The following is a 23,801-nucleotide window of genomic DNA, read 5'->3' as shown; positions in this document are numbered from 1 at the left end:
AACTTCTGTATTGAAATGAACTTTATTAAGAATGAATGAAGGTGTTGAATTGAAAATTTGTGTGCTCATAAATCTATCACTCTTCTAGCTAATATTTCTAGATAATCTTAATACCCTTTCTCCTCATAGTGCACTACCCTGTTTCCCCGAAAATAAGACCTAGCCGGACAATCAACTCTAATGCGTCTTTTGCAGCAAAAATTAATGTAAGAACCGGTATTATATATTTTATTATATTGTATTATATTATATTATACCCGGTCTTACATATGACCAGGTCTTATATTAATTTTTGCTCCAAAAGATGCATTAGAGTTGATTATCCAGCTAGGTCTTATTTTGGGGGAAACAGTATAATGATTTTATGGTTTTCTAGTGTGTGGGTATATGTTATAACATTTAAAAATGCTTTGGAAATATAGAATATTTATTTAAAATAATCTTAAACCTGTTGAAAAATTTTGCTACAGAAAAATTCTGAGGGTAGGAGGCGGTACTTTGGCTTGTGGTCTTTTAAATGCGTATTTCTAAACATATGCAAATATTTCATAGATTGCTAGGTAAACATTACTGGGCTAGCCTATTAAATCAGTCTAAATTATAGAATTCAGTGGTGAATGATGATTTGTTTTGAATGATTTACTCACCATATGGCCTATAGTTTTAGTCACAGTGGATGCATTTTTTTAAAAGTAAAGAATGTGAAATACTGCTGTAGGTTTCTTAAATATTTATCCTTCAATTTAGATACTGTCTTTTACTATCTTTTCATATGTTGGTGTTTAAGTCTTAGAGTTCAGTCATAGCCCCTCTTGGGGTCATATTCTTCACTTGCCCTTTGGGTGATTTCATAAACTGCATATATTTAGTTATTATCTATATCCTAATAACTCACAATCATATGGTACAGTCTAGATGTTTTTTTCTTTTAGATTTGTATGTCCAGTTGCCTATTGAATTTCTAGTTACATGCTTCCAAACATCTCAAACTCACGTGTCTGATACTGAACTCATTATATCCTTGCTCCCTGTCAAATTTACTGTATTTTGCCATGTGTAATGTGCTCCTGTGTATAATGCACAACCATGTTTTTGGCCCAAACTGTCAGGGGAAAAAAATCTTAAGTTTTAATTATTTTTTATTTGTTTACATTTAGGTACTTGTTTTTTGTAATATAAAGGAATTTTAGCATTTATTTTTTTTAACATACTATGGTACAAGAAATTTTATGTACCAGTAACACATCATAGAAGGCCAAGAATTCTTCGTCGTTGCAAGTTTGTCATAAGTTTTCAACAAAACCAATTATTGTATTCCAGGGTATTATTTTGCATATGGATATTGTTATTAATTTCTGGAGTTACACTTTTAATCATAAGCATAAATAAAAGAATTAAAAACATTTATATAGATGCAGAATTAGTACTACCCATGTATAATGTGCATCCTTATTTTTCCCTCACAAATTTGGGCAAAAAATGCACATTATACATGGCAAAATATGGTACTTCCCTAGGTTTTACTTTCTCAGTCAATGGCAACTCCACCTATCCAGATACCCATGTGAGAAGTTGCGTGTCATCTTTAACTCTCTGTGACATTTTGATTTATAATACATCACGCTCTCCTTTCTCCTCTACTCCCCTTATCCCATATACGACAAACATAGTTCCTTCAGTTCTTTAGATTTCTTCCCATTCCAGTTACCATAATGTCATTTCTGTATAATGGCAGTAACCTCTAGTATTGTTTAATCCATTTAGGAAACTACCCAGAGTTGCAGAGCTGATCATAATACTCCGTTGCTTTTGAGTGGTTCTCATTTTTCATAGAGATCAAGTCTAATGTCCTGAGAAAGACATAAGATGTTCCTTCATACCTAACGCTATGGTCTACAGTTTAAGCTAACTGAACCTCTTTTATTTCTTTTTGCCTTAAGACTTTTATATATGTTGCCTCTCCCTAGAATTCAATAAAATATCGATTGCCCTAGGCCCTGAGGATACAATAGTGAACAAGACAAAGTTCTGTTCTAGTGGAGCTTGCATTTCAGTGGATGACACAGGTAATAATAACTAGATAGACAAGTGGATATATATTGTGTCAAAATATAAGTACTATGAAGAAACGTAACAAACAAGGCAGGAACTACAGAGTATGATTGTGTTCAGTTATATCATGAGATTAAAACACGACTATTCGGGGCTGGTAGCATTTGAAAGAGATTAAAGGAAAGGATGGAATGAACCATGTGACTCTTTAGGAGGAAAGGATTCTAGGTAGAAAGAATACTTGGCAGAAGCAGTGAGACAGCTGTGTGCGGGGTATGTTTGAGAATCAGCAAAATTTGTATGGGAGAAGGTATTTAGGGACTGTGGACTTAGAGGTAGCCACGAAACAGAACATGTTCACCTTTTGACCCAGAATAAGGATTTTGGGTTTATACTTGGTATGATTGATAGCTGTTAGAAGATTGAGAGCAGTATGATCTAATTTACATTGGTAGTTTGGGAGACCAGTGAGAAGACAGTTAAAAAATCCAGGTAAGAGATAGTAGTGGCTCAGTCTACATTGGTAGTGATGAAGGCAGCAGGAAGTGGCTGGGAGTAATCTGTTTCCCACTCCTCCGTGTATCCAATCTTCAGATCTCAGATTAAATATCACTTCCTCAGATACCCTTCCTGAACTCTCTAAAACTGGGCCAGGTCTCTCTGTTACGCCTGTCTTTAACACCTTGCTCTCTTTTGTGGCACTTATAAATAACAGATGCCATAAAGTTCCATTTGTGTCTCTGGTGTCAAAGAGAGTGTAAAGCAGGGAGTATGTCTGTCTGGATCAGCAGCCCAGCACTGCTGGGCACAGTGGTGCTCGGTAAACATTTGGAAAGCTTTTTTCAGGGAGTGAATGTCTGATTGTACTTAAAATCGCCGTTACCTTTTCAATAGCACTATGCATTTTTACTGTTAATATTTTTATTTTTCTTTAGTGAAACTGATGAAAGTTGTAAAAAGCACCTTGGAAGAGTGTTATCTATTTGGGAAGAAAGGTCTGTTTATGAAAATGATGTATTAGAACAACTTAAGCAAGCTCTGTGTAAGTATATAATCTTTTATCATGATCTCTTCGTTAAAATGTGTTCTTTCATTAAAACTTAAATGTTCTTTGAATTCAGATGGAGATAAGAAGCCTAGGAAGCGAACTTATGAACAGATAAAGGTGGATGAAAACGAAAACTGTTCCTCTCTGGGCTCTCCAAGTGAGCCACCACAGGTAGAAGTTTTTCTCTGTTACGGGAGTTACTGTTACGTCATGTGGCCACCATGCTTTGTTAATGGCAGTGTCTTTCTGTTGTAAATTGATTTTAATTACCATTCTTGGTCCAAGAAAGAAGCTGCATGAATATTTCATATTTTCTGATTAACATATTGCTATGTTTATGTAATATGTTATGTATTATATATTAAGCCATCATATTTTACATCGAAAGAGGATTTCTCATTGCTTAGTATGATTAGGTCTAGTGAGATAGCCACCATTTAAACAGTTTCATTTTAAATAAATAAAGCATTATATAAGATTACTTGTATGACACTAAAAGTTCCATTCCTAGAGATAAACACTGCCCTTTTGAAGTATTTTTGCTTTTAAACATGTAAAAACGAGTGTTAGAGTAGCAAGTATGTATTCATATAGTTCTTTGTAACTGTAATAGAACTATGTAGTTCCATGATAAAATAAGATGGATTAAAACCATTAACTTAATATTTCATGTCCTCCCAGGTTGGTATAATAAAGCATTTCTTAACCATTAGATGATTTCAGAAAGACATTTTTAACTTTTAATTATGTGGGCATTGAGTCTTAAAGCTTCCTCCTTCTATGTTTCAAACATATAGGAGAGACAGATAAAATTTAAAAGGAGAAAATGAAGACATAGCCATACTCTTAAAACAAGGTAAATATCATGGTGGGCTAGAAATGGTGTAGAAACACAACTCAGTATGTGAGCTAGAGTCTGGTTCCTGCTGAGCGGTGATCTGGAAGCAGACATGGGTTGCCAGAAATTAGTATCCTAGAGGGAAGCAGTAACTCATAGTTCTCCATGGGAGTTGGAGGACTGGACCTGAACTCACTGCATGAAACCAGAGGCAGGGTGGAGCCCTTTCCCCCATGAAAGGAGCTTGAAAGAAATGTACAATCAATCATGGCTTAGAACTGAGGATTTATATTGGGGTTGGTGCTAGGGAGGCAGAAAGAAGCCTACATACTGGCTCAGTGACAGGAATGCTGACGCCCGCCAGTGATACCGTATTTCCCCGAAGATCAGACCGGGTCTGACATTAATTTTTGCTCCAGAAGACCCATTAGGGCTTGTTTTCAGAGGATGTCTTTTTTTTTCATGTAAAACAGTCTACATTTATTCATTTATTCATGTACAAAAATCTACATTTACTCAAATACAGTCACGTCATCTTCTTCTGGAACATCGTCATAACTCTCCAAACCCCGAATTCTTGCTTGAATTTCTTGCGACTCCATTTCCTGTAGAACCATTGGCCCCAATCTCTCATGTCCAGCAATAGAGCTCTCCCTAAATGAGCACGTCTTGTCCATGTAGCCTGCTCGTAGTGCACTGGCAACACAGCTGTCAGTGATCTGATCCCATGAATTCTTCACCCAAATCACGACCTGTTGCAGGCTAGGCTTCTCAAAGTTTCCACGCTGATTTCTCTCCATTCTATTTTCAGTGTAGTCATTGATTTCCATGTGGAAATGGTCTTTGAATGGCTTGTTTATTGCAATATCAAGAGTCTGGAGATAGGCAGTCATTCCTGCGGGAATCATTATTTGATTTATTCTTCTCTCTGTGAGGAAGTTCTTCATGTCTTTACTGCGGTGAGTGCTGGCTGAATCCCAGACTAGCAGACCTCTTTGGCCACCTCGCAAAACCAGTGGCAGCATTAAATCGACCCACTGCCTTATAACTGCTTGTGTGCACCAGGCTTTTTCAGTTTCAAGAACATAAATGCCTGAAACACGTTCAACATAATCTTTCTTGCCCTTCGTGATGACCAGAGGTGGGGCTTTCTTTCCATCCAGGCGAATTGCCAAAATACAGGTAACACGTCCACTTTCATAACCAGTGGACGGAGTGTAGGTTGATGAGGCACCCCTCTGATCAATTGTCGTTTGAGATCCTTGGCCCATAAACACTGCAGTTTCATCCATAGCAATCATGTAGGAGAGCTGATATTTAGAAAAGCCGATGCCATCAACAAAGGACTTGAATGCAAGTGCATTTTTAATAACTTCAGTATCTTCCAGCTTGCACAGTATTGTCGATCTTAGAGACAGTTCATATCGCCGAAGGAAGCCATCCAGCCAGTGTTGTAAAGCTTTGAATTCTTCTGGGGATATTTCTAACTGTGGTGCCATTGCAAGGGCAAATGCTTGAATATCAGCCCTGCGCACAACCAAAGCCTTTGCTCTCCTGTCAGCAATCCATTCACAGATGATGTCTTCCAGCTCAGGAAACAATGGTTGCCGACCTGATCCACACTTGCGCTTCTTAGCATTTTCCTCGTCCACCTGTTGACTGAGGTTATCGTACTCTGCTCACCATTTTCGGACCATGCAGAGATCCAACTTCTCTTTGCAGAAAGCTGTAAGATTCTTGCCCCAGGAGTCCTCCACGATTCCTTTCTTGTACTTGACAGAAAAGCTGTTTCTTTTTGCCTCATCTCGTCTGGGGGGTCAAAATATTATTCTCTTTAAATTTACCATTAAATCAAGTGTTAATTGAGATAGGAGTGGCAACAAAATGATGATAGTTAAGAATGATGGTCCACACAAAAGCAACGAAAAATTGCAAGCATCAAAATTCAGAAAATGTTTATTTCACATGAGTGCATTAAGTCCGTCCATTACAACAAACGACGTATTGAATTATGAAGATTCATATTAGACACAACCACATCCGTTCATTATCAAGTGAGCATCTTATTCAAGCGTTGTGTCTGTGCTCCGATTGGTCATTCAATAATAAGTCTCAAGTTCCTCTGTTTACATAGGCGTTTACCTTGTCCAAAAGCACCCGCTTGGGTATTTACAAATAATTATAATTATTTTAAGTATTAATGTCAATAATATTATTTATTTATATTTAATTATATATTATTATTTTATAATTCAGTATGTTGCAACAGATGTACTAAATGCATCTGTCTGGCTGACGGTCTTAACTGAGGCTTATTTTTGGGATAGGGCTTATATTACAAGTATTCTGAAAAATCATGCTAGGGCTATTTTCCAGTTAGGTTTTATTTTCGGGGAAATACGGTAGCATTTTTTTTGTAAGCTTAGAAAAATCAGTATTGGCTGTCATTGTCATCTTAATTTATACACAGAATGGGTAATTTCATATATTTTTCAAGTGTGTGTATAATTTCCTAGTGTTCCAGGGTCTATCTAGTTTTAGAGATTAAGGAAAACAAGGAAAAAGGAGGTGGAATGGGGATGGAGGCTAGTAAAAAGAAAATTTATTAATTTTCTTTTAAATAAGTTTATAGACATTATGAATTGTGAAATCACCAGCAAAGACTTGCCTTTCCCACCTAATTATAGCTGGTATTTGAAAAAATGCAACTGAAATATTCTAATGATAAGATAATTTTTATAATGGCTAAGCATTATATAAAAATTAGTTATATATGTGGAACTTTGTAATATTTTAATGATCTTACTAACAAACCATAGAGTAATTGAAGATACCACATTTAAACATATTCCAAAACCACATTTTTTGTGTGTGTGTGTGCTTTCATTATATCATTTAGAAATGGAATCTGGGAGACTCTTCCATGTTGTGGTAGAAGAAATTTGTATCCCCCTTCCCCAGTATTCAATTTCGTATTAAAAAATTCTTGTCATGTATAATGATAATATAATGAATATATATACATAAAACTTGTATTCTCCAGGTTGAAGTTTTAGCCTGCCTTCTCTTTTATCATTGTGTGCATTTGGCATATAAATCAGTCACTTCAATTTAATAGTCAGATAATTATTTTTACACAATCTGTCTTTACCACTGCAGTATGGGCTGCTCACGGCCAAGGGCCATGTCTCATTTATGTTTCAAATTTATTTATTTCCAGTACCTAATGTAGTGTAACTTCTTTTCCTTAGAATATAAAAGAAATGGAATGTCTTAGAAAGCAGCTTATATTTGAAACTTTGAGCTAGTAAATATCCTGTAATGGTTAAGGAATATGAAATAAATTGCAAGTCTTTTGTATGTGTCTAAGCTCATTTATTTTGGTTCTAAAGTTGTATAACTTTTTAGACTCTAGATCTCGTTAGAGCATTACAAGATCTGGAAAATGCTGCTTCGGGTGATGCAGCAGTTCATCAGAGGATAGCTTCTTTGCCTGTTGAAGTCCAAGAAGTATCCCTACTAGATAAAATAACAGGTAAGAAGAGAAAATGTGACCTAAACTGTTTTGGGAGTCGAGATGAGGGAATAGCAAATGGCATTGTTTTTGTTGTGTAATAATCTTATTCTGTGCTTTTCTTAGATAAAGAATCTGGAGAAAGGCTTTCTAAAATGGTAGAGGATGCTTGTATGTTGCTGGCAGATTACAATGGCAGATTGGCGGCTGAAATAGATGATAGGAAGCAACTCACTCGAATGTTAGCAGATTTTCTTCGTTGTCAAAAGGAAGCCCTTGCAGAGAAAGAGCATAAATTGGAAGTGCGTAACCTTTTCCTTCTTTAGTGCTTATTTAATTTCTTTTTTTTGGTAGGAATTTTGGTAGGAATTTTTAAATATCTTAATGTTCCTGCACATTTTGCTTTTTTGTTTTTTTTTGACGTAGACCTTTTTAGACGGTGGCCTGGGTAAGCTACTCCTTGCATTAATGAGTTTCTGTCTGTTTGAATCAAACCAACTTGCCGAAGTAAATTTAGAGATTTGGAATTAGCAGAATTGATTGCATTTAAAAATTATTCATGTGAGATTCCAGTAATAAGAGTTTAAATCCTTACCTTCAAAACTAAAATAATGGGAAAATAGCAGTTGGTATAAAGTCTGGTGTTAAGTACAGTAAATTATGGTTGGACTTATTTAATTCCTGTTCTGAGTACATGCAGTCTTTTGGGTATAAAATTAAGAAATAAAAAGGCTTGGGCATAGAATTGGTTGTGTCTATGCTAGTCCCCAGGCTCTATATTCCTGAACAGTTTATCAATTTTGATCAGGAAGGTAGAGTTCGAGTTACTCCTTTGTTCCACCCCTGATTCTGATGCTTAGCATAGTCCCACCCCACTCCCAGCTCATATAGATCCTTAGGTAGAAAGTAATTGCTTCTTTAAATTGAGTGATGATTGATACTGTCAGTGAGAAGTCTGGAGCTGCAGGGGTCAAAAAAGAAACACTCATATTTCCTCTGAGCAGTGTAACCATTGTCAGATGAGCCAGATTTCGTTTTATCAAAAGAATCTTTCATTTGACCAGTTCTTGTTTCAATTGTTTACTGCTATAGCAATTTCTTATGTAGGAGAATTTCTAATTTGTCTGGATCCCATTATTTAGAGACAATTCTCTGTAAATTTGTAGGTAAGTTATGAGACTGCCTCAATTAAGTTGCTTTAAATGTTCAGTCTTGTTTTAGCAATCTCTAATTGTGCCAGAGATGGTTTCCATTTCTAAACGTGAGAGCAGCTGTTTGATTAAGTACCAGCAACAGAGCTTTCCCTCCACAAATTCTCAGCTCTTAATTTAGCATTGTTTCCCCTCTGCTCACATATACACTCTCAGAGTGTAATTGTTGGTGCCATGCTCTGCCTGTAGAGGTTGCCCAATTCTATGGACAAAGGAAAAGATAGAATTTTTTAAAAAGATACTTTTGATAGTTAAGTGGCCAGTTTCTGATTTTGTAATGTAAATTCAATCTCAAACATACTGTTATTTATTTTATTGTTAGCAGAATTAAGGGTAAGTAATGTCATACAATTTTTGTCTTTAGTCTTTTGGTATGGTTTCTTTAACTTCTATTGAGCTTCTGTTGCAGGTATTGGACATGGGCGTATCTTCTAACGATGTCATCATCATTAGCATATTCTTCCTGCTAAAAATAAATATCAAACTCCAAAGCCTGTATTGTCTCATGTTTTTGAAAACGGAAGACTGCAACTTTATTCTGCTTTATACTGCTTTCTCACTTAAGTCGGTTATCTATCACTTGTTACAAAAATAGAATTTATGTTTGAAATGTTAAGTGTAGAAAATAGATCAGGTACCACTCCCACCCCCTCTTTTCCCAGTGCCTTCCAGCCAGATTTCATAGTTGATGGTAATAGGTGGTGAGGCTGATGATAATAATGTTATTTACCGTGTGTTTAGGTATTATTCTAAGCACTTCACATATATCAACTCATTTAGTCCTATATAGCAGGAAGTATTATTATCCCCATTTTAAAGATAGGAAACTAAGGCACAGGAAGAGTAAATAACTTGCCCAAGGTCACAGTGAGGTAGTGAATTATTTAGAACCCAGGGAATCTGCCTCTAAAAAGACATACTTGCTCTAAAAAGACATACTGCCTCTAAAAAGACATACTTTACTAAAGAAATGATAAGATTACAGCAAAAGCAAAGCCCTATCTCCAGTTGTTGCTGCTGCTTCCTTCAGAGGTAATCACTCTTGAAATAAAATCTTGTAGGAACTTTTTTTTTTCCCAGCATGACTGGATTTTACCATAAAGAAATCACCTAAATTATGTTAAACATTTTTTACAAGAAATACTTAGGTTTAAACAAGTTATTTCACAGAACTCTTTGTAATTATCATAACAGTAATGCCTTTGCCAGAAGAAAATGTTTTGAGATATTTCGATGTTATTTGTACTAAATAGGTGGCATCACTTTAAAGCTGAGACTAAGAGGTCAAGATTTATACTTAGCATATGAGCTGTGACATCATCAAATAGTTTTAGGCATTTTTGAACATATCTGTGATTGATCAGGTATTGATGTGTCTTTGTTTTGTTTTATTTCGTTTTGTTCTAAAAATGGGACATAAATTTAAAGTGTCAGTTCAGGAATTGGCTATTTCACACTTCCTAAGTAGGCTGCTATAAAAGCATTTGTTATGAATGAAAACGAAGTATTTAAAATTTTGGAAATTGTGAATCTTTTTTTGAAACTTGTGGATAACTAGCTGATTATTAAGTAGATAAAATGGACTTGATAAATGTAATTTATAAAAAGTATTTCATATAACAACCATAGATTGTTATTGGAATCATATTTCATCATTCAGAAGTTGAAATTATTACTAAACTGTTGTTCACCTAGCTTATTTTGGATAGGGGGCTTAAAATGACTTTTTTTTAATTGGGGAACAGTGTGTTTCTCCAGGACCCATCAGCTCCAAGTCAAGTCGTTGTCCTTCAATCTAGTTGTGGAGGGCGCAGCTCAGCTCCAAGTCCAGTCGTCGTTTTCAATCTTTAGTTGCAGGGGGCACAGCCCACCAGGGAATTGAACCAGCAACCTTGTTGAGAGCTTATGCTCCAGAATCTCAGCGGCAGCTAATTATCTTCAATCTAGTTGTCGAGGGCGCAGCTCACTAGCTCATGTGGGAATTGAGCCGGCAACTGTGTTATTCAGAGCTCGCGCTCTAACCACCTGAGCCATCTGGCCGCCCCTTAAAATGGCATTTTGATTTTGATATTTTTGGAGAGGAGGCAATATAGAGTTCAGAAATTCTTCCATATTCAATAAGATATCTGCTCAACTTTGAATACTTGTTTTCCATGGTATAGTTGATATAAGGAAACATTCTTTTATAAAATCCTTATCTCATAGTAAATCTATTTTAAATTGCTAGGCTTCCATAGAAAATTGATTTTCTAGTCTATGGAATAGATTTCCATAGAAAGTTGGAAATCACCATTTGATGGCTCTGAAAAGGAGAAATCAGTCGTAGTTACAAGTTCTTGAAGTCCAGATAGGAAAGGTGTGAGAGAGGATAGTGTTTATTTTTAGAAGTCTTGCATCAATACTTTCAGATTTCCTCATTAAAAAATGAGGGCGTAGTATTCATTGTATGAGTGTTTATTTAAATCTGTCCCTCTTCTCATGTTGTCAGATTGCATCCATTGAGTTGCTTTTACTAGTTTTGTGCATGATACATAGTACTATAGAGAACACCTGGTGGTGGCAGGCTTGTATAATTGTGCAAGAATATCTATCTGTAGGATTGATTCTCAGAAGTGGAATAGAATAGCTGGGTCAACGGGAATGTATGTTTTAAGTGTTGATAGTGTACCCAAGTCCTCCAAGAGACTCTGCCTTTTAAAATTCCTTGCAGTATGAGGACATCTTTTCCTTTACTGAATGTCGGTGATCTTTTAACTTTTTTCTTTGCTGATTAAAAATTATTTTTTTTGTTCACTCAGTTTGAACATCTTTTAAAAATATTTATTAGCCATTTTATTTCTGTTGTAAGTTCCCTGTACCCTTTGACTATTTCTCTGGTTCTAAGTTTGTGTATTAATATTTGTCTTTGCCTTTATGGATTCTGGACTTTCTGGTTATAATTAAGATGGTCTCAATTCATAACTATAAAAATACTGTGCTATTTTTTATGGTTTTTTTTTTCTAATTTTATCCATTGGGATTTTTTGTTTGTCGTTCTAAGTTGTATAATGTTGGGATCTAACTATTTGAATGTAAATGTCCCCTCATTTATTGATTAATGATTAATTAATGACTCAATCTCTTATTATGTTATGAAATGCCATTTCTGTCATACTTAATTCCTATATATACGTGGGAATGTAGTCCGTTTTCTATTCTACTGGTCTGTTTGTCTTACCCACCTTTATACAGTAGATTTTTGTTTGTATTGCTGTTTGGTATTGTTTGTGTCTATAGTTTTAACTAATCATGCTTGTGTATGCGAATTTTTACTTTCTTCCCACTTTATACATATTTGCCTGCGTACTTAATATTTTAAATGACAACATTTTGCTCAGGCCATTTTTTATTAAATATTTTTCATTTACAGTTGACAGCTAAGTAGCATTGCTTAATTTACTTGGCCATCTCCCTGTTTTGGAGCACACTGTTTTTGTTGTCTGTCCCTCTATCTGCTAAACAGGATTTTCCAGGTTTTTACAGAATGCTTACTTTTATAAAACTTTTGTTTTCCATTTTCCATTGTTTTCCATTTCTATCAAACATTCAATTTCCATTTTTTTTTAAATGCTTAAGATAAATTTTGTTTTTCCTGAGACATTTAAGTTTAGAAACTCCAAAGGTCATACTCTTTTAATATAGGAAATAAGAATGTTTTCATATATATTACATATATGTATATTTATATATGTGTATATATATATATGTATTATATAGCACTGGAAATGCAAATTCAAAAATCTGTTGCTGAAGGTGTTATCTTCATGTAGCTTTTTGGTGGTTATTGATTTATCCCTTTACAAATATTTTTCAAGGGCATAGTAGTAAGAATATGGGGACCTGATTATGGAATCTTTCATCTGTGATTCAGTTATTTCTTTATATTTTGCTCTGTTTTTCCCTTGAAATCATATTGATTACAGTTAGAAAGAATTTGATAAGATCGATCTATACGGATTTTTCAAAGTATCAAATGTTATCAGCTTTTTAATGGTTTCTTATTTTTTGATATCTAAATGTCATTAAGTCTAAAATTTTTAATGGTTAATTTATCCATGTTTGAAGAATCATGTAATCTCTTAATTTTATTGATTATGCAGGTAATCTGTTTTCATCATAGGAAAAAAGCTACATAAACAAAAGGCTTAGCGCTGTGTGTTGGCTCCATAGATTTGCATACTGCCCTTTTCATGTACTGTATTATGGGCATCTTATGTCACTGTGTTCCTTTTTAATGTATGGTTGTATTATAACTTAACTGCTAATATGTTCTTTATGACTGTTTCTGTTGCTTTGATTTTATAAACAGTATTTCAGTGAACATCTCTATAGTTAACTCTTTACTCATGCCTTACCTCTTCTTTGTTATGTTTGGATCTCCAAATGCACATCTTGGGCTTGGCTTTCTTACCCCCCATCTTTTGTCTCTATGGGATAGAGTTTTAACAGACTGATCTAAAAGATTTTCAATTGATCCTTATTGTCAACCCTATGACTCACAATTATATTTCAAGGAGCTTGGTACCTCAAACTCAGGAGCCTATCCAAAGTTTCTTGGGGTGAATTACATTACTTTCGGTTATTATCCCCTGTTTCAGTTTTTCTCATTTTCCCGAAATTTCTTAACTTCTGTGTACTGTGGTTCCCTCTTCTCTGTCCTTGTGGGTTTCTGCCTTTATAAATTGATTTATTTAGTTGCTTTTTGGAGGGAGTGGAGATAAACATGAGTTCAGTTTGTTATATAAATGGAAGACCTTTGGTGTTTTATTAAGTAGAACTACAGCTGATTCTTGAACAACATGGATTTGAACTGTGTGGGTCCCCATATAGGGCTTAGGGAATCAAAGGTTATATGTGGATTTTCAACTGCATGGGGTGTCAGTAACCTTAAACCCCACGTTCAAGGGTCAACTGTATAATGTGTCTGTTTCATAACTACTGCCAAGCCACCCCTGTCTAAGTGGTTGTCATTTATTGTCTGGATTGTTAACTGATTTTCCTGTTCCCTCTCTTAACTTTCTACATCACTGCAGTCAGATCTTTTAACAAAAATCAGGTCTCTTCATACCCCAGTTTAAAACTTCGTTTTTTCCCCATAACACTTTTGGATCTTATTTTAAGCTCCATATATAGCCTATGAGATCACTAGTCATGAGTCTCCATTTAATCTCATCTTGTACCATCTCACAGGCATCCATTTTGCTCTTCACGCAGGTGAAGCAGGTTCTCACATCAGGGTTTTTGCTTTGCTAATGACTAGCAGAGTGGCTTCCTGATTTTTACTTAGCTGGCTCCTTTTTTCATTCAGATTTAATGTTACTGTGTCACTTTTTCAGAGTCCTTCTCTAACCCTTTCATTTGGTTTTCCCTACCCTTTTGCCCCCTTACCTCCTACTATATTTCACTGTCATTTTGTTTTCTGTTTTACATTTTTCTTTCATAGAATTTACCATTATTTGAAAATTTTAAAGTTAGTATACTTGTCATCTTTACCTGCCACTAGAATGTGAGCCTTGTGAGGGGGGGAACTTTGTTTTGTTTTTCATGTGCTGGATCATATGGTAATTCTATTTTCAACTTTTTAAGAAACCACTGTCCCATCCATAGCAGGTGCACCATTTTACATTCCCAGCAATGCACAGGGTTCCAGTTTCTCCACATCCTTGCCACCACTTGTTTCTGTTTTTGTTGATAGTAGACATCCTAATGGGTATGAGGCAGTATCTCATTGTGGTTCTGGTTTGCATTTCCCCAGTAATTAGTGATTCTGAGCATCTTTTCATGTTCTTGCTGGCCATTTGTTTATCTTTGAAGACGTGTCTCTTCAAGTTCTTCATTCATTTTTTAATCAGATTGTTTTTTGTTGTAAAGTGATGGTGAAATCTTAGGTTGATGATATTTATTACTACAAAGAATTTGGAGACCATCTAATCCACCCAGTGCAGAAAATTATTCTAGAACATTTCCCAAAAGATAAGTTAGATTAACTAGCTTCTGCTTGAATGTTTCTGATGCAAAGCGAGAACACTGCTTTAAGAGTAATCTTTTCCATTTTCTGGACAATTGCTAGAAATTTATTGTGTACTTTTTTAGTTAAGAAATTTTGCAAAGATATCTCTTCAGATATGTGTGTGAGTGTGTGTGTGTGTGGTACACACACAGAGACACATATGCACACTCATGCTTTGTGGAAAATGCCAAAAATCCAGAATGAAAGAATAAAGCACAGAATATTGACACTGAAAATGCATAATTTGAAATAGTAACCCTCTTTTAGCTTTTCTTCCCTTTACTCCTTACAGACCAGTTTTGTTTACAGAATATTAAATCCTTTTTATTGGTATGTGCAGAATATTTTTCTTATTTTTTAATTGTCTGATTACCTTTATTCATGTATTATTTATCTTTAAAAAATTTACTTGGAGAGTTATTCCAGTCAACTGTATCAAAATAAAGAACAGAGATGTACAGGTCTTGAAAAGTAACAAAAGTAGTGCAAGTCCTCGCATGTGAGAGTGACTTTTATTTCTGCTCACCCATGAGCAACAGCTTGGCTGAATATAGAATTCTTGGGTCACTATATTCTTGTGGTGTGATTACTGTATTTTTTTTCCCCCATTCTCCTACACATTTTACCCTTTGACTGACATATCTAGGATGTTGGTCTTTCATTAATTTTGCATGTTATTTAATGTGCCCTTTTACTGGGAATACCTAAGTTGCCTTTTATTTTTTCTTAATTTTTTATAGTTTCTCCTTAAAATTCTATTACATATATATTGACTCTTCTGAATCTATTCTGTGTCTCTCCTCTTTTCTCATCATTTTTTTTTCTCATTTCTATCATTTTCCTTCAGTACTTCCTATGGGTTTTTGTTGTTTCTGTTATTTTTGTTGAACTTAGTCTTTTTTACAGCCTACTTGTCTAATGTTGAGAGTGAGAATTGTTTTGTCAGATTTTTATGGATCTCTGTTAAAAAAAGGGACTTATTATAGATTTTAGTAAGCCAGTTCAGTTCTACAACTCCGGCACAAGTCAAGAGGGAATCAGACTCAGAGGTTGTTAGTGCCAGAATTTTGTGAGTTTGCCAAGTCATTCAAAACCTGTCTGGAACCTTGCCTCTCTTTAGCCAGCACCCCAGCTGCACCATCCAGTACCCCTTCAGTGGTGGTTGTCCCTGGATCCGCCCCAGGCTTCTGAATGTCCAACAAGCGTAGGTTGCCTTGTTAAAGTGATATCTAGGAGAATCAGCAGTATAAATGTCCATAACTAAAACAGTCATGCCTCCAAAGTTTGGCAAAGTCTGCAGGAGTGTTTGGACCTATTTAATGTAACTGTAAAATGTTTAATTAGCTGCTACTGTCTACCTTTTATAAACCTTAATTGTTGGTTAGCTTCTTTTTTCTTTTTTTGCTGGCAGTGAGAGCTTAAAGCATTTTTTGCTTCCCACTTTTACTCTTCCTAATCAATGTGTTTAGGAATTATGCAGGTAAATATTTGAAAGTATGTTTGATGAAAGTATGGGCTCTGAGAAAGGATCAAGGATCTCAGTAAGAAAAGTAGAAGTATATTTTTTATTCTTCAATACATACTACAGAGTACATCTTTTATACTGTAGTATTGGCAATTTTATGCTAATTTTGGGACTACTTTAAGACCTCTCTTTTTTTTAACAGCCATTCTTAACCTTGGAGTGGTTCATCAGATTGTTATATAATTAATTTGTGAAATATATGTGTCTTTATTATCTTATTGAGTCAGGTTTCAGCCTGTAGTTTTTTAAAAGACTTGTTATTTCTTGTTTTGGCTCTCTAGGCTTTGTTCTGCAAATTTTGTAAGGATATATTCTAAGTTACAGATAAAAATATTTTTGTGTGTTGAAGCAGTAAGGCCAGCATCATAGATCTGTGGAAACATAGACCATAGAATTTTTGTTGGTTGACTTTGATCAGTGAACATTTCTTTCTTTTTTTTTGTTTTAATAAAATTTAATAGGGTGACACTGGTTAATAAAATTACATAGGTTTCAAGTGTACAGTTCTGTAATACATCATCTATATATCAGATCAGTGAACATTTCGAGAGGCGCTTTATCTTTGTGATGAAGAGTGGGGACTCTGAAACTGAATTGCCTGAGTTGAAATTCTGGCTTCATCACTTACTAGCTCAGTGACGTTAGACAAAGCATTTGAGCTCGCTGTACCTCGGTTTCCTTATTTGTAAAATAGGGATAATAATTATACCTGCTTTACATTGGGGTTATTATGGGATTTAAATAAGTTGGGTGCTTAAAACTGCCCAACAAGTAAGTACCTCAGAAGTTCCAGCCCAAAACAAAAAAATTAGGAGGGTTTCTAGCTAGTTGATACTATCTTACTATTTAACCAGTGAATTTGTGTCTTATTTATAGGAATGTTCTAAAAGAGTGTAAGATACCTGCAATATTTTAGTATCTATAGTTCTCTCAAAAGAAAGTGTTTATTTTCTTAGCTTCTCAATAATTACATCTGGATTCCTCAGTTCTTTAAACAATGTCTTTTTTTTTTTTTTTTGAGATTCTGACTTATTTGCATCAGGCCTACGTGTCTTGTTTATGCAGTCTGCTTGTCCAAAATTTGGTACAGTATTTTCTGGTGTTCACCCTTTTGATAGTTCTTCATTCGTTATTTCTTGGAAATAATTGTCTCAGAAGTCAGGTTTGTCTGAAGTGTTTCCTGCTTTCTGGGATGTAATTTATTATGTTAAGAGACTTAGATTCAATTAAAGTGCGGCGTTCACATTATTTCCTTGCCTGACAGATTTTCACTCTATTCTGGAGAGAAAACAAAAGCAGAATAGGTCTTGACATTAGATCGTTTCTCAGTCTTAGACATTCTACCCTTGTCTTCTATTTTAAGGTGTTAGATTGAGTGGCCACCTTTCCCCTTCTCTTAGAACTTACAGAAAATATAATTATATTAAAATATAATAAGGAAATACATAAAACCTAGTATAGTCTGTATTATATAACTATAAGAAAGATGGGTATAAAGATGTTACATATTTATTACATAAATATATAAAGATAGATATAATGAAGATGGGATAAATGGAGAAGGTGAAATGGGGAGAGAAAAATGAAATGGAAGGAGAGATGAAATGGAGTGGTTGAGGTGAAATGTAGAGAGAGACAGAGTTGCACTGTTCGATAGGTGGCTACTAGCCACATGTGCTATTTAATTAAAATTAAATGTAATTTAAAACTTAAATTCTCATTACTAGCCATATTTCAAGTGCTCACATCCACAAGTGGCTCTTTGCTTTTGTGTTGGATAGTAAAGATACAGAACATTTCCATTGTTACAGAAAGTTATGTTCATAATGATTGATAAAGATTGCTTAAAAGATAGGTATAGATAAAATAGAGAAATAGATATATAGGAAATGAAGAAATATTTACTATATATGTATGTATGTAATAGCTTTGCCCTAATAACAAAGAATTCTATGAGTGCCCCCCCGCCCCCAGATGGCTGCATTCTTAGGGGGTGGATTACTGACAAATGAATTAAAAGAAACCACATCCTGGCATGTACCCTCCTAAAGGTGGGAGCATTTACATAAATGCTCTATGCCCAGAAGTGGAACACCAGGAAGCAGGAGGCTGGAACAACACCCAATGACTAAGGGTACTGCAATGGAAACAAGAGGGTCAACTCCGTGCATCCTTCCCCCTTGGGCCAGGTAGTGGTGGTGAGGGGTCTGTGTCTATATGGGAGCTTGGAGCAGAGGAAATGGGCCGTGTCCCTTCCAGGCCCAGGGGGGATGAGGATCATTTGTACCTGGAAAACCAGTCACTGGTATAATCCATGTTGAATCTTGTTCACTTTACTGACAACCCAAGCAGGTAGTACATACAGGCAGTAGTTACATAAAGATAATACCACTGGAACCACAAAGTATTTTCAGAAAGATACAGTACAGCAGACTCAGAGGGAAGAACTTTCTCCCAGGAAATAGTTAATAGAAAAACCAACACAGTAATTTAAAGTGAGAAAAGCCTATAAATACCTGGAGATCCTGCCCCACCCCTAATGAGTATCCATCAGAAAACGGTGTCCTCACAGCCATGTTACGAAAAGCTCTGTGTACTTTTCAATTCTGATTAACAAAGGAATGTTTGGGAACTCTAGGCAAGTAAGCAAGAAAACAATATAAATAGTAGCATCAAAACCATAATGGCTGTGAAATGAGAGCAGATGAGAGTGGAACAAGTGAGATACTTCTTGAGATTTTGGAAAACAGTGCTGATGAAGTTTAAAGTTAATGTAAGTTAGTGATCCATCTTTGCATATAATGCATTTCTAAAAATGAATAAAACAATACTAAATTTTAGCAACAAAACCATTGGTTACAAAATTCCTCACTATAGTAGTACTTTTTCCATGTATTATTTTGAGGTGTAAAATTAGTAAGGACATAGACTAATTATTAAAATTAGATAACACAATTTTAAAATACAGTATATCATTCTGTTGGCTAAATACGAATAGCATTTAGTAGAAAGGATCTGCAAGTTGGGAAGAAGGATTTAGTTTTTAGTGGATTGAACTGGAGATTGCAATGCTGATTTTCACAGCAGTTCCATCAACTTTCCTTCAATCTGTCAAGTAAAAGATGTGTAACAATATTCCATCTTCTGTTGCTTTTTCATGAAATGAACAGAAACAATATCTTTGTCTTTGTATCCGTGAAATTTCCTTTGCATTTTTATCACTAGAATTTTTTGATGCTGATTCCCAATCTAGAATTTTAAAATTCTGTTCTCATTTTTCTTTAGTGTGGGACATAGAGTCAACCAGCTGAAGTCTAAGGAGTATCTGAGTGAACCTAAATATTTGCCACTCTTAGCATGTCTAATTTAAACTTTGTTGTTATCACAAATTTCAGTACCCACATAACCCCAGACTGCTCTACAAAACTAAACACTGACTGTAGCATCAGTATGGGGTAGTTTTGACCTGTTTGCTAATACTGTGTGAAAGCCTGAATTTGGTGTCAAAGTTGTTTAGAATTACCTGTACATAGTATATATACGTAGTGTATATTAGGTGTATTGGTATATACATTTCACGCAAAATAAACTCTGTGTGAAAGTGGAGATGACCCGAATTATGACAGTGGTAAGAGTTTCTTTTGACAGTAGAACACAGGATGAAGCCAGGGAACAAAAAGGAGAAAAAAAAGATGAAGGACAGAAGGAAAACTGGGAAAAGGAAAGAAGATAGGAACAAAAAGTACTGCTTTCTTCCTGCCTGCCAGCATTTAGTGTTGTGTCCCATCCAGCAGTTTACGGTACCATGTATGCCAGGTGACCCTTTTTCCTCAAATAACGACTTAGACCAGACTGAGAACTTACCTTCGTAGGGAGGAGGGGAGCATCTGGATAACTAGTGCCAGTGAGGTAGACTGAGTTCAAGGATATCATCTCATGCTCTCCTGCTGGGTTTCATTCTGTCTGCAGTCCCATATTATTGCTCCTTTCTGACTAACCAGTGAGTACCACGTCCTTTTGTTTGAGCTATACTTACAGTGAAAAAACAAGTATTGATCAAGAAACTGCTCTTGAAGCTTCTAATAGCTTATTAGATTTTAGATTCTCAGAATTCTTTAGTCTCTTGAATGAAATCTCCTAATCTTACATATAAAGAACATTTCCATACATTACATGGGTGAAAAATTACCAGTGTGTTTATACCTAACCTGAAACTCTGCTGTTGCACTTAGACTCCATTGTAGGGGAGGTAATCATTTAAAATTCTATCATAAAATAACAAGTAATACTTAGCATTTACTCTGTGCCAAGGTATGGTTCTAAATACTAATCCTATTTGTCACTCAATGAGGTGAATACTATTACTATACTTTTTTTTATGATTGAGAACATGAGGAGCAGCAATATTAGTATATTCAAAGGAAATTTGAAAAAATACATTAAAATTAATACATTAAAATCACTTTGCTCGTGATCACATTTTGATGTATTTCCTTTAGTCTTATAAAAATTATAGATTGTAATAACATTGTAAAAATAGTTGTAAATGTTTTAAAAACTGCCATAGCCATACAATATGTACAAATTTATACACTACTTGGATCTCCATCTTGGTTAGTCTTCAGTGAATATGAGTTATAGATGAGAACAATAAGTTGAGATTTTGCAATTACAGGCGCTAGAAACTTGTGAAATTGAAGAAATTGTGTAAAATCAAGCCCATTTTCTCATCTTCAAAATGTAGATATCAAACTTAATGATTTATAAAATCTATTCAAGCTCTAGAATTCAGTGCTTTTTACCTTTTCCCTATTCCTTATTTCATAGTTGGGAACTTCAGAGTAGTTTAATTTTAAATTCATCTTCTAAGAGCCGTGTGCAGAGTTTAAAATTTTCTTTCCTTTTTTCCGTAAAACTCAACCATCATAAAAGCAATACATGTTTGTTGTAGAAAATTTGGAAAATACTGGAAATAAAAGACACAAGTTTGCATTAACCACTAAAAACAATAATTTGGTATATTTTGCTCCACTGTTTTGTTTTAAATAGTTCTATATATTCAGTTTCATCTTTTAAAAAATGTGAAAGTGATTTTTAATCTTAACATTATAGCTGGTCAGCATTTATTGTATCTTTGTTCCCTTCATTTCAAACAGGAGTGGAACTTTAAAAAAAAATGACTTCCATTTATCCACATCAAGATAAGTTATACTTTTTGGACCTATTGAAGAAATTAAGTATTTCATAAATTAGTGTGGGTGGGGTATGTACTGTCAAGAATATTGGAACTTATTTGTTTAATAAAAGTCCTCATTGCCTCTGTAAGTCCAGTTCCTTCAGTACGTCATTGTAATTTATTGCAGGAGTGGTATTATTGGTAATTATACCATCTGATTTATCTGCTTCTTGCTTTTGAAGTAAGATTCATGTCAGAAGTAGAAGATAATTTTTATATCTTTTCACACATCAGATTTGTTCAAGCAAAATGTGAACCTCTTACATAGTTAAATCAAAATTTGAAGGAGCGTATGTCATTTAGACTAACAATCTCAGAAAGAATTCTGTCAGACTTCCTAAAACATGAATTTTTTGTAAAGCATCTCCCAAATCTGGTTACGTTTAGATCAGGTTATGGAGAAAGTCACTGCTTCAGAGCAAAGCCTATTCCATTCTTGGAAACTTCCTAAGAGCCAGTCTTCTTATTCCGATATAAAGTAAATTCTTGGGCATTTTTTAAGGATTAATAAACTGTTAATACATTTTAAAATTAAGATAACTTGCATACAATAAAATACACAGATATTAAGTAGTTCAGTGAACTTGATGGATTTTGATAACTTACTAGATGCTACCGTGTTTCCCCGAAAATAAGACCTAGTCGGACAATCGGCTCTAATGTGTCTTTTGGAGCAAAAATTAATATAAGACCCGGTCTTATCTAACAATATAATATTAAGACTGGGTCTTATATCTAAAAATATAATAATAAGACCGGGTCTTATATTAATTTTTGCTCCAAAAGATGCATTAGAGCTGATTGTCCGACTAGGTCTTATTTTCAGGGAAACACGGTAGATACAGCATACTACAGTAATATGTTTTATATCCTAATTCCTAATGAGATTTTAGTTACCTTTTGACTTTTGAGAATACATATAGTTAAATGTTAGTTTGATTTTTAAAGATGTGGGTGTGTTCATGAAGCATCAGAAGGAAAGATTGAATATGAGAAGAAGGTGGACATTCTTAATTTTGAGTTGCCAATAACTTTGAAAAATAAACATGCACACAAATTTGCTGACCAATTAGGGCTGCCTCTGATACCCATGTCTCACAGGTTAATGACCATTGGTCCATAACCAGTGTAAACTGAATGGGATCAGTGTGAATCTTACTTTCATCCCCTTTCTTTGCTTAAAAACTTACACTGTTGATTCCTACATTTACATTCCCCTAAGGCTAACTGCATTAATATGGTCAGGACCTAGCTTGGCATCACATCATGGCAGAAAGAACTGGTCATGTACTACGTGGTGTGATAATATAATACAGTGAATGTTAAAAATAATTACAGTAAAAGACACATTGCCATTAATCCCCCTCAAAATACTCCCCATCGCTTCAAACATGTATCCCATCATTCTTGCCACTTTCTGAAGCAGTTCTGAAAGTCCTCTTTCGTGAGTGTATTCAGTTGCGCTGTCATGGCTGCCTCAGTATCCTGAATCATTTCGACTTGGGGGAAGAGCCAGAAGTCACACAGTGCCAGATTTGGTGAGTAAGCTGGATAAGAACACACTAATGTTTTTGTTTGACAGAAATTGCTGTACTAGAAGTGATGTGTGATACGGAGCCTTTCCATTGTGATCACAAAATACGGTGAATGCTGCTGCCAAGTGCCAGCCAACAGAAAGGCAGGGATCTTCAATATGGGAAGTGGCTCATCGAACCTTAGTGACTGTGTGACAGGTTTCAACTTGTTCGCTGCGCTCAGTTGGGTGTGAGCTATGGTTGAGAGAAGGAGTGTTTCAGTGGGCCATAAATCGTCCACGAACATGCAATGCTCTGTCACACATTGCTTTTGATGTACAGCAATTTCTGACAAATAAAAACATTACAGTGTGTCCTCATCCCCCTTATTCAGCAGATCTGGCACTGTGTGACTTCTGGCTCTTCCCCAAAGTCAAAATGATTCACGACAGAGGCAGCCACAACAGTACAACTAAAGACAGTCACAAAAGAGGACTTCCAGAACTGCTTCAGGAAGTGGCAAGAACGATGGGATAAGTGTGTTTGAAGTGAGGGGGCGTACTTTGAGGGGGATTAGTGGCAATGTGTCTTCTGTAATAGTTTTTTTTAACTTAAAACATTCACCGTACCGTTTCATGAAGATGGCGCTGAAAGTGAAGAAGGAAGCCCCTACCCTTCCCAATGCTGAAGCCAAAGTAAAAGCTTTTAAAGGCAAAGAAAGCAGTGCTGAAAGGCATCCACAGCCAAAAAAAAAAAAAAAAAAAGATGTCCGCACATCACCACCTTCCGAAGGTCCAAGACTCGGCGGCTCCGA

General features: G+C 35.3%; 1 protein-coding gene across 2 annotated transcripts in view; it reads left to right on the top strand.

Annotated features, from left to right (window-relative positions):
- RPRD1A (regulation of nuclear pre-mRNA domain containing 1A) overlaps window positions 1-23,801 on the top strand; it is a 64,274-nt gene that overhangs the window by 24,654 nt on the left and 15,819 nt on the right. Inside the window, exons 3-7 of one of the 2 annotated variants that reach the window (XM_019740824.3) lie at window positions 2,988-3,094; window positions 3,174-3,271; window positions 7,347-7,473; window positions 7,579-7,754; window positions 9,073-22,104. In XM_019740824.3, the coding sequence (XP_019596383.1) occupies window positions 2,988-3,094; window positions 3,174-3,271; window positions 7,347-7,473; window positions 7,579-7,754; window positions 9,073-9,258 (694 nt within the window). In that variant the 3' untranslated portion in view covers window positions 9,259-22,104. Of the gene's footprint in view, window positions 1-2,987; window positions 3,095-3,173; window positions 3,272-7,346; window positions 7,474-7,578; window positions 7,755-9,072; window positions 22,105-23,801 lie in introns of those variants that run through there. The other variant, XM_019740825.3, reaches the window with a different exon arrangement.

Source organism: Rhinolophus sinicus, chromosome 4, assembly GCF_057876585.1.
Source record: "Rhinolophus sinicus isolate RSI-liver-muscle chromosome 4, RSI-T2T, whole genome shotgun sequence".
NCBI lineage: Eukaryota > Metazoa > Chordata > Mammalia > Chiroptera > Rhinolophidae > Rhinolophus > Rhinolophus sinicus.
This window is presented reverse-complemented; position numbering and strand designations above follow the sequence as displayed.